A 13784-nucleotide genomic window follows, 5' to 3' on the forward strand; every position below is an offset into this window, starting at 1 on the left:
ACTGTCATTCAAAAATACAAACACTAGAAAGCTTTATATTCGTCACCTGAATACCGGTATGCTTATGTAAGGTCACTTTAGTAAACGTTCATGTACTGTATGCCTAGACGTTATACATAAATGTATAGCCTCTGTGTATCTTGGATTGTATTCAATCTGACATTTATTACAGCTTTCTCAAAGCTCAGACATTACCATTTCCGAACCTACAATGTAAACAATGATACAGTGTATGTTTTTTTTCTGCAAAAAATTCCCCACTTACTGGTATGGATGAAATTTGCCCCGCATGACTGGAAGTATGCCAGTCGCTTTTTTAGGGGGGGGGGGGCGGCATCACCCTGTACTTAAAGAATCATACCTGAATGAATAATCTTGCCCATGGTCAGAGAAAAAGGGTTACTGACCTCAATCGTTTAGGGATTAATAGGGGTCAGGAAGTTTGTGGTCAAGTAATCCCTTAATTGATTTTATGATGCTGGGGGTCATAGAAATCAGTAAAACCAGAAGATGAGATCTTCAATCCTCATTAGTAATTATGTTTTATATAGGTCTAATCGGTCTGTTTCAGGAAATTATTGTTTTGAAAATGATATTTGAACTATACGTACCGGTATTCAAACTCAATTGTGAAGTATCGTGATGCATGATTATTACAAAGATTTTATTTTCCTGTAGGGCCTTATAGTAATTTTTTTAAATGGAGCCTTGCATGTAAAGATAACATCCTTGTAAATAAGCCATTTCTTATTGGTGTATAATATTGTGTGATTGTTTCAACTTAATTAGAGTGTGTTGTCAAGTAGTAAACGAGGCCCCCATAAATTATAACCAACCTGTTAATGATATTAACTCTGTGTATGATGTCAATCATGATTGATGAATGTGTGAGGGAGGGAAAGATTATAGCATATGAATCATTTGTATAACCTTGTACTATGGTTTTCATTTGTTTCCTGATCCGGCATACACATGCGGGCTCTGTGGGCAATTTCAGATTGTCTATTAGACCTCCCTATTTTGTTCATCAGATCTGTTGTGTGGTTTGGTTTGATGCTTTTACCCCTATAACCGTGCCACTGGTTATTTATAAACAGGGAAGGCGTGAGACATGAGTCAGCGACATGCATAGGCAACAAGCATGTGTTGACTTTCTCTAGAGGCATGCGGTCGTTTTGAAAGCCTAGTGTGCGTTATAGTGTGTATATGCATGGGCCGCCTCCTGTAAGCAATAATATGAAGATGAGCTACTTGGTGTTCTACCCTGAGAATATATATCCTTTTCTTGTCGCCTCTTCTCGGACACACCGTGCCGTTCTGCGGCTAGTTTCCTTCCTGGGGCTGGGGATGGGAAGTGACAATCACGATCTAGCCAGTCAAGAGGCTCGAGTCAAATCAGATACAAGAATGGGATAGGACTCTACTAGAAAGAGAGACATTCTAGCCATTTTTGCTATCCATAGTGAGCTTGCCTGTTAGCGGCTTTTGCGAACACACTCTGCAAGTGAAACCGTAACCAACTGGTTGGAATTTATCCGTGGAGACTTGACAGAGGGACTACTACTCTATACACACTCACACACATCCCACAGTCGGTCTGTCCGCATGGGTTGATCTTCTGGTTGGAATATTATTAGCCTCGTCTTGGTTTTGGATTTTGCTGGTGACCTACATCCTGGTAGTGTGTATGTATGGAATATACATGAACCGGCATCAATATTAGATAGATATTGGATATGTGAGTAAGGAGCCTGCTCAGCCTGGCTTTTCTATTTTCTTTTCCATCTGTGAGTTCCTCTTGAATGTTTTATCAGTCAACAAAATCAGAGTCGTTGCATTTCTATGTAGCAGTAATTCCACAGCCAGAGTGTAGGACATTGTTAATTATCTAATTGTGCATTTATTTTAGTTGGTGGACATGTTTTTCATATTGTGAAATTGGTTCATTCTTGATCATAACTACATGGAAAACAATTTTATACCACCCAGTATATTTTCTATGTGTAATACTAATAGGCTGACATATTTGAAGGTCCATCATATACAAATATTGAACACTTTCTTAAGGGAACATTTCAAAACTGCATAAACTGGCTAATAGAATTATAAGTCTTGGAGACTGCCTTTTAAAATCTAAAATAATTTGTTTCCCCTAACTATCTCCTTCACATGTAAATTGTCATTACAGCAAATCATAAGTGCATTCATTTGTAAATTATCATTATGAGTTCACATGCAGAGCATGTAAGCATAAAAACATGTACACTTTAACATGTGGAGATACATTTAGAAGACATACATGTAAAATTACATGAATACATTCTTCAGGAACATATTTGTAATCAAAGTTCTTGAACATCAGTTAAATTCAAAGCTAGAGGTCAGTGATCCCTTTCTAATCCCCCCTCGTATTTTCAGAAGTTTTAAATGAGAAGGGGGAATACCCCCACAGACCTCCTCCGCATTCACCCGCCCCCATGGGCATGACATCAATAAGTTGTTTGCTCGTCATCCATTCACGTGTGCATCAAAACGCCATTCAAACGGCGATGACTCACTCGTCTCCATAGGCCTACGAGTGGAGTGTTCAGGTTCGTAAGGTCTGGCTTCTCGTGGGGCGACCCACCAGGTGGAAAGATAGAACCTGCAATGTTGGATTCGGCTGAATTATTTATGGGATGTTTGGTTCTCACGCTCGTCTGGCCACAGGTTTGCTAGCTTCATGAATAACATGGATTGCAGGAGTGGTGCAAGGGAATTCAGATTCTGTTTATAGGTATTGCAGATGTTATGCCGAAATAATCAATGATTTGAGATTATTTTCCACTTCGCTGATTGCAGAGTTTGTAAGTACGGTAATTATGGTTTTTACAAGGGTGATGTACATGATGGGTATTTAATCACTGTTATCTTTATTCAACTGTTGATCGTTTCGTTATTGAATTCATGAGAACTTACAACAAAGTCATTATTGGTATATTTGTTAAGCTATGATTTGTGTGCTGAATTGTGCTACAATTACAAGTGTTGTGCAGGGCTGGTATAGTGCAATATATCAGTGACATTGGACGCATGCCAAAGACAAATAGCAATTACCAAGCCTGTCATGCCTTTCAAGAATTACTCAGAATTCAGGGAATGTTTTATCATACTTTACACTACTTCTGAGAAATTACCACATATTGTGTTCACCTGTTTAAAGGCCAAAACTGAAGTGATAAAATGAATTAGATCAGCAACATTTGGTTTGCTAAATTTACTGTAAATGTAGTTTAATTTATTTTGATTAGCCATGCAAGGAATGCACATTTTGAAAAAACAAAAGCCTTACATGTGGGCTACATGTATGTTTAGCAGCACACATTCCCTGCTGTATACATGTATGTATTTGAGTTGTGTAAAATAGACCGGTTTACTATAAACATATTCAAATTTATGGATGTATCTTTTCTTGGAACCTATTGACGATTTATTCCTTGAACCTTTTATTGATAAAATCAACTACAGCTACAGTACTTGGGATCCAATCTTCATACATTACATGTTGCTATGTTTGGCACGACTCAGGCAAGCTTACAAGTTGTCAAGAATAAGCTTTGTATAAGAAGTGTGCGTGCAAATTTGAATGTGTTAGTAAAATGGTCTATAAATAATGGAAGACCTGTGTTTTGTATACAAATTACTGCACTGTGCTACTGGCACATAACAATAGCCTCATTTAGAAGACCCAGCTGTTATGTAATATTTGCACAGGCTCATATAACTGTCCTATTTATCCCTTTTATTTACAGTAATTGATTATCATGCACTAGAATTATGTAATGGGTAGTGGATAGTTTGCATGTACACTGTGCAAGAAGTAACAGCCTTTCTGAGCCCAAAATACACTGGATTGCCTCATCAAATCTTATTTTGTAAGAAGGTGATTACATTTTTATGTTAGAAATGTGTTGGTACCATCCTTTCACATACTTTTCTCACTGGCAAATCACTGATATCCATTCTTTTGAGAAGTGTGAAGAATTCATGTGTTGAGTAAAAACTATATTTAGCTTCATAAGCAGCTTTGAAAGAATTTGATGGACAGGTAGTCCTATTTCTCCATTTAAAACCTACAGTGTGAGTATTATGTCAGATAAATAACCTTCTTATGGGGAAAGTATGAGCTTTGACACAAATCCTTCAATCCTTCAAAGGATTATCCCTTTGCTAACTCCCATGCAAATTCAAATCTTGTCTGTATTGCGAATAAGATTATGCAGTTAGATTAAAGTTCTAACAGCTTATAATACATGTTATCAAGAAATCAAATCACTATGCGCCATTAAATCAAAATTATTCCACCATTGTCACTCAACAATAGCAATAAATCATATATACAATACTAGTCTACATTGCTGATTTTTCTTTTCACTTTTATTTCATTATTGTTCTATTGTCAAAGTAGTATTATCGGTGAGGTTATCTACAATGCATGCTCCTTGTGATAATAACTGAATTATCATCCCCCATTACATTTGCAGATATGAATCGCAGCATTTATAACAGTGAACTTTGAGTCTAATGTACCGGTAGGCTTTTATTGTGACCCTTTCTTTGTGCCGTACAGGTACAATGTACATATTATAAATCGATGAATCATTTTCAAAGGAATGTATTCTCTATAGTCTTCAGGTATTCAACATTATTTTATAATAAAGCAGCATCTACGTACATCTTACGCTATTAACCTTGAATAAACGAGGGAAAAATATGAATGGGTACTCAAATCAATACGAAAAAGATAGATTTCTCTATACGATCAACAGTTTTTGTAAACTGATTATGCTTCCTATTACCATAATTGCAATTTTTGCTGCCATTTTAAAAGGAACACATATATTCTGTAAGCAAATTGTAAGATTGGTGAGGCCTATGAATTTGATCATTTATGAAGTGGTTAAAAGGGAATAGGAGAGAGAATCAATAGGCATGATAATGATGATGATGACTTCTTGTGTATAGTATGTGCCTGCAAACCGGTATCCTCCTCTGCAGGGCATAGTGCTTGATGACCTACATTTTATCTCCTCATATCATAATATATCAATGAATCTGTTACAAATGCAATTCATTATCCATTCATCTCCTCAAATGGGACCATTTACTCTGAGCCCTGAACCTTTCAGTTCTGAGGGCAATCGACAATGAATTTGACCCCCTCCAAGTTGAGCATGGCTACCCTTCATTATATTTATTCTGAACAAGAATACACAGGCACACAAACACACCGTAGGTCTACAAAAATGCACCTGCATACATGTACCTGTAGATATAAGAATTGGGGGATTTAGGTCAACTTGTTGCTTTTGAAATATTAAAAATGAAATTGTATGAAATTGTTCCAGTTAAATCTTCAATTCTGGTAGTGGTATTCATTTAGAAAACACGTTCTCAGAAAAGTACCACAAAATACATGTTTATATGGAACCCCATGGTGAAAAAATTGATCAGGATTTCTGGATTGATTTTCTTATCCTTATCCTTGAATGATTTCTGCCAAACTAATGTGGCCTATGGAATTGTGGTTTTGAACATTTGTCTTGTATTCAACACCACCAACACTCAAAATAACATTTAATCTGCACAGATCAAATATTGCATATACTGTAACTGTATTGCATGTTACAATTTGATTTGAAGGTGGAGAAGTACACAACTTGTAGAGTGAGCTCTGTGTCTTTAATGGACAATAATGATATCATGAAATTCTGCATGTATCTGTTTGTCTAATTCCAAGACCCTTGCCTTGGTGGTAGATATGGTTTTACAAAGAAACTGGACATCTATTGTCCAGCATTCAACTGCTACTGTTTAGATAGGGGCTCAGCTGCTATTGTGTGATTGCCAATTTGAGCAAGTACTTCAGTCCCCAAAGCAATGCAGGTCAGAGGGGTTCCTTGCTATGATCACAGTTCGAGCTGGCAATCAAAACTCCCAAGGATCACAAATCTCTTGTGCTAAAAAGAAAAATGAAGAAGAAAAAGGGGGAAAATGCTTCCTTTTTTGCTGACCTGTATTTGAATAAGAACTGCAAGTTTCCCACAATCACTTTTTGACGAATACATATAGCACTTTCTTCAGCAACAATTGCTAACCAAAGTTATAAAGGCTGGCCACATAATTTCACCCATAACGATACCAATAAAATTGGTTTTTGTAGGAAAGGTATCAATTGGTTTTGCTTGAATACCAATTTTATGCTTATGAGCATTTTTCTTGGATCTAGTACCTTCGCCAAGAGGACCAAGTTTGTCATCGTAATTGACCAACTGTAACCCTAACCCTAAAACCTGATCACAACTTGCAACACAAGGCCTAACCATATCTATGACTATAAAATAAAGCTTGGGGCTAATGTCAGATCACCTAATGGTCTATCCCAGCAGACATGGTAGATAGGCAAGGCATTTTAGCAAATTACTTTGTGAAAGAAGAGTGAAGCTTGCTGTAGGAGACATTTTCTTAATTGGAGTTTCATGAGAGGTCAGTCAGTTGACAGAAACAGGAAAGGGCTTCCCTCGGGATGCTTGAAGATTACAGATGGTTTAGAAGTGAAAGAACCATGTCTTCTCTGAAGACTCGCTTATGGTGCATAATTGTGATAAGACTCTACATTCACTTGTCAGAGATATAAACATGCTAATCAAGCATCTCAATATGTTTCATTTCTGAAATATCTTACTTTGTATCTTCAAGAATGACAATTGGGCATAATCATTTCATTTATTCAGAGCCAGAAGGGCATTAACTGTGTAAGTACCTATATGAGTTAACACCCTTCTGGCTCCTAACAGAAGATTCGTCCTTTCATTACTGATATGTGGAACCATTCCTGAATTCTCATCGGACATCTGAATGTATTTTGCATCAATCTTTGTTTGTTATTGCTTTTAGTTTAGAAAGAAGAGTTGATTGAGAAGCAGATTCTTTGCCAGTTCAGAGTGCATTGTATCAAACTGCAGTTACATATCAGGTATATCTGACCTCCAGACTACCTTTCTCTTCCCTGGGATCCTGTGACAGGGTCGTGTGTGTGATCCGTTGACAGGTCCGGTCCGCTGCTCCTCGCAGCCCTTTCAGTGGTTGTCACCATTTAAAAGGCTGCTGAAATCAATAAACATTCCTTGGCCCACAGTTTGAGTTTCTGCATGAGTGCTCAAACTGTAAGCTAGACGTGTAGCAAGGAGGATGCTCCCAGAGAATAGAAAACACTGACAACAGTTGAGCAGAGCTGTGAATTGAAGTGCGAAGACGACTTGTATCATCTCAAGACCTTGTTGCCATTAGATTCCAGCAATGGGATCTTTCTGGAGTCTGTTTGGATACATCATCTGAAGCTACTCATTGTCAGCCTGTTGATATTGATGTAGGTTTGTCATGGATTGTTTCAGTAGAAGAGAAAGTGCATCATGTAGCAGATTTCTTGGTTGATTTGGTTTTGTTGCTGCGTGTATTGAACGCATTTGAATTCTCTCAGCTGTTGACATTATTGATTACCTGTAGTTTTGTTTGTGCCCTCCTGGTGTGTACTGTGGGAATTCAATACAAGATGGATGAAAGCCCATGCAAACATGCATAGTGTAACTCTACATGTAAATGTAGGTCTATTCATTGTATAAGTCTCCAGCGTTTGATAGACATGATAGAAATAGACACTCTGTCTGCTATTTGTCTTTGTAATACATAAATTTATGTATGTATTTCCGCAAACCTGTTTATTTTTATTAGATGATGTGCATACAAATCTTGATTACATTTATTTATTATGTGATGTCCATTTATTCTACATATAAGCAATGTTGCTTTTTATTCACTTAGACATTTTGTTATTAATCTCCTTTTTTTCTTCTTGTCTGAATACAGATATCCAACTGCAAAGATGATTTGTTGAAAGATCTGTGGAACATCGATAATCAGCAAGTACAGAGAGATTGTGTGACCAGAGAAGTAGAATGGCTCAACCCCCTCGGCGCGTCAAATCAGCAACAGAATCTCGAAGAAGAAACATGGAATCTTCTGCAAACGGGAATTCTGCTATCAATGGTGCAGCCTCCGGGAAGGCTGCCACATCTCCTTATAGCCAGTCAGTATCCAGTGTTTCTAAAGGGGGACATAGTAGTAGTGAGATTACAAGGCGAGTGTCGCAGAGGGACAAACCCGCAATTCCTGCGAAACCGTCACCAAGTAAAGTGCCACCTCCAAAATATAATGGCAAAAGTAATGGAACTTCTAATACTATGACTACATGTCATAGCAAAACTCAAAGTAGTTTAGCAGGTAGTGAAAAGCGAGAAGGAGAAAACAGGGTAAATGGTGTAAGCCAGGTTAAAAAGACTAATGATGTTAATGGAGAGGCAAGACCTCCCAGTGGTAAGAGTAGATACTGTCTTGAGATTACCTTAGAGAAGAAGGTATCAACCCCAACAGTTAGGAGAAAGCAGACCGACAGAGAGGTCGCTAACTCAATAGCTTCAAGCTCAGAAGAGAGCTCACCGTCACAATCACCTTCCAAGTCGGTACACTTTAAGAGTTCGCGAAGCAATAGTGCAAGTAGTATAGACTCTAGGGATAGGATGAGGTTTGGAGGCATACCAGGGAGCGTACCCCGCTATATGTGCCCTACCATCAGTAGTACAGACAAGACCCAACGAACCAAGTCTGCAACAAGTAAAACTGATTCAGGGATGATAGAGGCTAGTAGTGATACACAACTCAACGGATCTTCCACTGGCACTCCTGGAGTGGAGCCCATCAGAAGAGGGCGGGCGAGAAGCGTGGGACCGATACGCAGGGTACGTTCCAACGAGATGATGCCCCCTAAAAGGGATCTTAGTCCATCTCCAAAGTCTGGAAAAATCACTCAGGTTCGCAGCAAAAGTGTAGAGCGATCTAAGAATAGCTTTGGTAGCTTTGTGCAGCGGCAGAGAAAGGCTTGGGAAGAGCGAGTGACAACAGTGACCAGAAGAGCCCCACTGAGTAATGTGGCCGAAAAGAATGTGAACAGAAGGAGCTTAGATCCAAACCATGCTCCAAAGATCATGCAAAAGTCGACCAGCGTTACTCAACGTAAGCACATGCTGTTTGGTAAAGGAGCAAATGTACAGAAAGTAAAGACCACTATAGACGGTAACCAAGTGAATAAACCCACATCGCCCACCTCACTCCACAACAAGTCCGATGCTAGCCAACAAGTGCCTAAAACGAAATCTTCTAGCAATGACTCTGACTTGCGTACCTCTGCCAAGGCTGAAGTGAATGGACGAGTTGGAAGCAAAGGATATGCTCAGGGTGATAGTGTAGCTAGCTCTGATCAAAAGAGAACTTCCATTGTGGATAACCCACCTGATAAACCATCCGTCTTGCAGGAGATTGCTCCTGTACCAAGCAGCAAACCGAACGCTCCAAACAGTCTACCAGTCAAACCTGTTTATCAAAACACAGATCTAAGCCACAGGGTATCAACAGCAAAAGAAAACAAGATTGGAATGCTTGTAACTGATTTAGATGCACTGGATGTGAATGGTGCAGATGAAATGGACAATGGCAAGAGCCACTTGTTTATTGATGAGGGTAACCTGGGAATCAAACCCGAGTGTCTCAGATTCAAGCCTCAATCAAGCGATACCCAAGAAGAGTACAGTGAAATCCTGGGACTCACTGATCCCAAGGAAATTAACAAACTCAATAGCGAGACACTACATAGTCTAAAAAAAGTGGATAAAACATTTCTGGAGGTTGAGAAAAAGAAAGACACTGTGGTGGATAAAGTGAAAGAGCAAGAAAAGGCAGGAATCTGTAACGGAGAGGATGTAGGTGAAAAGGACGGACATTATTTCCTGAAGGTTGTCAACGTAGAGCAGTCCAGGATAGAATCACTCTGTAGGAAAGTGGAACATGACCTTGAGAGTGACATGTCTGATGAAGGTAGGTACTGCTTTATACTGTTTATCTATTGACAGATATTTACATGAACATGTATTACACATGAGGTGCAGTTGACTAGGTGTTGTATTCAGGTCCATCAATTAACAAATCTCTTTCAAAAGTTTCTTGCCAAGCAACTGGCTATTTTAAAAATCTGTGAAAAGTTTCAAGTCAATAAGTTTCTAGATTTACAGTAGTGCCTATATGGCTCACTCAGCAAACGATGTGAAACTTCACTCTATCCAGTGTACTTGCTGTATGTCTAAAAGTAAACTAATGTTTTCCTGTTTGCCAATGTACAAGATATATGTACCATGTGTGGTATGTCTGCTATGGTGCCACGTGGAAGGATATGTAACTCTGCTGATTCACGTTGTTATTAAAGGCCTACAGTGGGAGTCTAGAGTGGGAAACCATACTCATGATATAAACAGCCACACTAGTAATATACACAGCCACACTATGATAATTGAATTAACCACCAATGCCACCATCCTTGGTCTCATGCTTTATGCAACTACATGTAAGGTCAAGCATGATTTGATAATGATGATTAATATACTTGGCTTTTGGTCCTTTCAAATACAGTACAAGCATATGCCATACCCAAGTAAGTGTACGTTTGTGTAGAAAGGGATTTTTTATATATATATATATATATTGTATCTTTGAATTTGTAATTGTCTAACACCTGAAAACTGAATTTTTTAGAATAAAAGAATCACTATTGAGGCCTACCCGTCCAAATTATCCTTGTACAGAAAACATGTCTTTGTTTACTTACTCTTTTTTCATTACTGTGATGAGCAATTCTATTCATCTTTATTTAATTGAAATTTTATTTGAGTAGATTTACGAATACCTTATTCAGTGAATACTGAATATGTATTTGGTACTGTTTGAACATACTGTTTTCATTTTTCATGGTACATGCACATGTGCATATACTCATGACTAACTACACATTGTCGCAGGCTTTTGACATGCCTATAAGCAATATGGCAATAACGAGAATATTACATTTTGAAATAGAATCCATCATCATGTGCTGACGTTTGTTACAACATGCTGGGTCCATAGAATGTTATGCCTCCTAGCTATGTATTGACTTTCATTTCATTTTCGAGCTCTACTATATTGGCACAATTCTGTAGGTTGGATATCAGACGTCTGCCTACGTGTATTTTTGCTTTGAACATGAGATAAATAATGTTCCCTGATTTTGAAATGTGTTTTTTGTTACTTCTATACTAAGACAGTGTCATTATCTAGAATATATTTTGTATGTTTTTATGTTATACTTGTTCTAATTTAATTTAATTTAATTTTAGACGGTTGACTACATATAGTTGAATGGGCAAATATCACACACAGTCACTATATACAAATATACTGCACTGTGCATGGTTGCAATAGTGCATTACAATACTACTTGTTAAGACTAATGCAAACGGTTAGGTACATCACATTTAGAAGTGCATACAAATGGGTAGGATACATTATGCAAAATATACTGTCAAGCCCGTCATCCAAGTACACTGTACTTGTATAGAATAGGATTCTCATTTTGTATGCGAGCCCTTGCATGTCTATTACTGCAGTACTTTTTACGCAATAGGATACATACATCGTGGACATACATGATGGTTATACACAGACAATTATAAACTGTTTGTGAGCTAGATCATATCAACAGATTTGAATGCCAATTGATAAGAATTGCAAATATTTTAAATTAAATGCCATTTCTTTTGATTTCTTTACAGCGGGTGGAATATGCCGAGCATTCCTGGGGAAAGCCAACCTCTTGACCAGCAAGAAGTTCAAGCAGTTCAGAGGCTTATGTGAAGAGAATATTGTAAGAAAAACAAATGAGTTCATTGTACAGTGTGCATGTTTTCATATTTTCTATACTGAAATTGATTATGAAAAAGAATTCTCCATTGACCATAACAGGGAAAAAAATTAATATTTATTTGTCGGGGGCTACTTTTCAAGCTTGCCTGCATAAAAATAACACTCTAAAATTTGTTTTGCATTGAACTCTATGCAAGTTTACGGGGGCTCTTTTGGGCATTTCAGGGGCAAATTCGCCCTGAGCCCTGGTGTTTTTTTTTTAACTGGAGCATAACAAGTTTTCCAACAATTTATTTAAAAATCTAGAGTACTAGAATTCTAGTACAACCAAGCACAACCAATTACAGTTCTAAAACAGTATCCAAAAGGATCTTGTAGTCACAGTGTCATATGTTAATAAATCAATGAGGTTCAAAGGCAGTCTAACCTTCGTTAGCGACCACCTGTCTACAAAGATCACAATGTTTGTGCCCCTTGAAATTTATTTCTCATTGAAATGTGTATCAGATAAACCTGTGCATTAAGACCACCTGCTCATAAAGACCACTTGTGCCGTCTCAGCTGAGTGGTGTTTATACAGAAGTGTCACTGTAGCTTCATGTAGGACATCAAACTCAGTGATGGATTGATTTGACTGATAATCTGTCAGGTTTTGGTATTCATGAGAAAGAGAAAGTTGCTTTTGGATGGTTGCATCCGTTTATCATGGATCTTTTCTTTATCCGGAATTCAGATTGTCTGTATCCAGGAAGAGTTTCCTTGGAAAGGAAACATTATCGCAAGCAACAAAAGAATCTTTGGTGTCTGATTGCTGATCAAAAGATATCAGTCTTGTGTTTTTTTTTTGGAAGAGTTGAGAATAGGGGAATGTACATGTATGTAAAGGTCACTGCAATAGACTTTATAGACTAAATGGAAAATGGATTAGTTTTTTGCAGCAAAAAGTTAGATTTGGTTTCAAGGTTAGAAAAAAAAATCAAGATTGAAATCTAATTCATTTGAAAATCATTTTAGTTTTTGTTGATAAATTATACCTTTTAAAAAAAATAGATAAGTTCACACAATGAATAGAAGCAAAAGAAAAAGGAAATGTATCACTCATGAAAGTAATAAGTGCAGTCAAAGCTGCAACACTGGCCATCTGTCCATAAGGCTACCAGCCCATAGCAGTCCCCCATTTTGGGTCACTTCAGAAGGAATCATGTAGAACTAGTCAAGAAAGACTTTCTTTGGGTGGCCTAACTGGCCTTTGTAGACAGGATTAATTGTAGAACTGTTGGTTATTACTGTATTAAGTTTACATGTACTTTTCTGAAAGATAATGTGAGCAATATGAGTCCATGTTGTATAAATAGAAAGTACCTAATTGATGTTGTTAATGGTATCAGTGACGAGATAAACCATTCAATATTGATATTTTCTTTCCTTTATTATTTGTTGTAAACAGACACCATCTGATGAGCCAGGGAAGACGACCTTGGCATCTGACCTAGCAGGCTTCTGGGACATGGTCATGATACAGGTAGATGAAATGAACTCCAAGTTCATCGACATCGAGACGCTCAAAGACAACAACTGGAAGGTGACTGCTGCCGTAGTGACAAAGGTGAGAGGAACTTCCTTTCAACAATTTCATTGGATGTTAATACTTCACTCTAGTACCATGAAGTCATGGATAGCAACAGCTTGTTCATGATAATACTTTTACAAATTTTTCGACCTCTCTCTGTTATGCTTGGTAAATGTTACATGTAGGTCATGCAATTTTTGTTACTTTTCACTTGCTTTAGATCTTTTGTCTTTTTATCTCTTCATGGAAGAGCCATACAATTTTTACTGGATAAACAGTGTAATAAACTCTATTTTGGTATCAACATGTAACTCAGAACACGATACATTATTTTTGAGCTGGTAGTAGGCCTATATATATCAAAGGACACCTCACCCCAAAGAGTATGTGT

General features: G+C 37.7%; 1 protein-coding gene across 3 annotated transcripts in view; it reads left to right on the forward strand.

The window, feature by feature from the left end:
• LOC100893485 (serine/arginine repetitive matrix protein 1) overlaps positions 1 to 13784 on the forward strand; it is a 53247-nt gene that overhangs the window by 19355 nt on the left and 20108 nt on the right. Inside the window, exons 1-4 of one of the 3 annotated variants that reach the window (XM_011667629.2) lie at positions 346 to 1738; positions 7906 to 9966; positions 11733 to 11824; positions 13271 to 13429. In XM_011667629.2, the coding sequence (XP_011665931.2) occupies positions 7995 to 9966; positions 11733 to 11824; positions 13271 to 13429 (2223 nt within the window). In that variant the 5' untranslated portion in view covers positions 346 to 1738; positions 7906 to 7994. Of the gene's footprint in view, positions 1 to 345; positions 1739 to 7104; positions 7409 to 7905; positions 9967 to 11732; positions 11825 to 13270; positions 13430 to 13784 lie in introns of those variants that run through there. The other 2 variants (XM_003724761.3, XM_030971983.1) reach the window with 2 other exon arrangements.

Source organism: Strongylocentrotus purpuratus, unplaced genomic scaffold (assembly GCF_000002235.5).
Source record: "Strongylocentrotus purpuratus isolate Spur 01 unplaced genomic scaffold, Spur_5.0 spur5_scaffold_6, whole genome shotgun sequence".
Classification (NCBI taxonomy): Eukaryota; Metazoa; Echinodermata; class Echinoidea; order Camarodonta; family Strongylocentrotidae; genus Strongylocentrotus; species Strongylocentrotus purpuratus.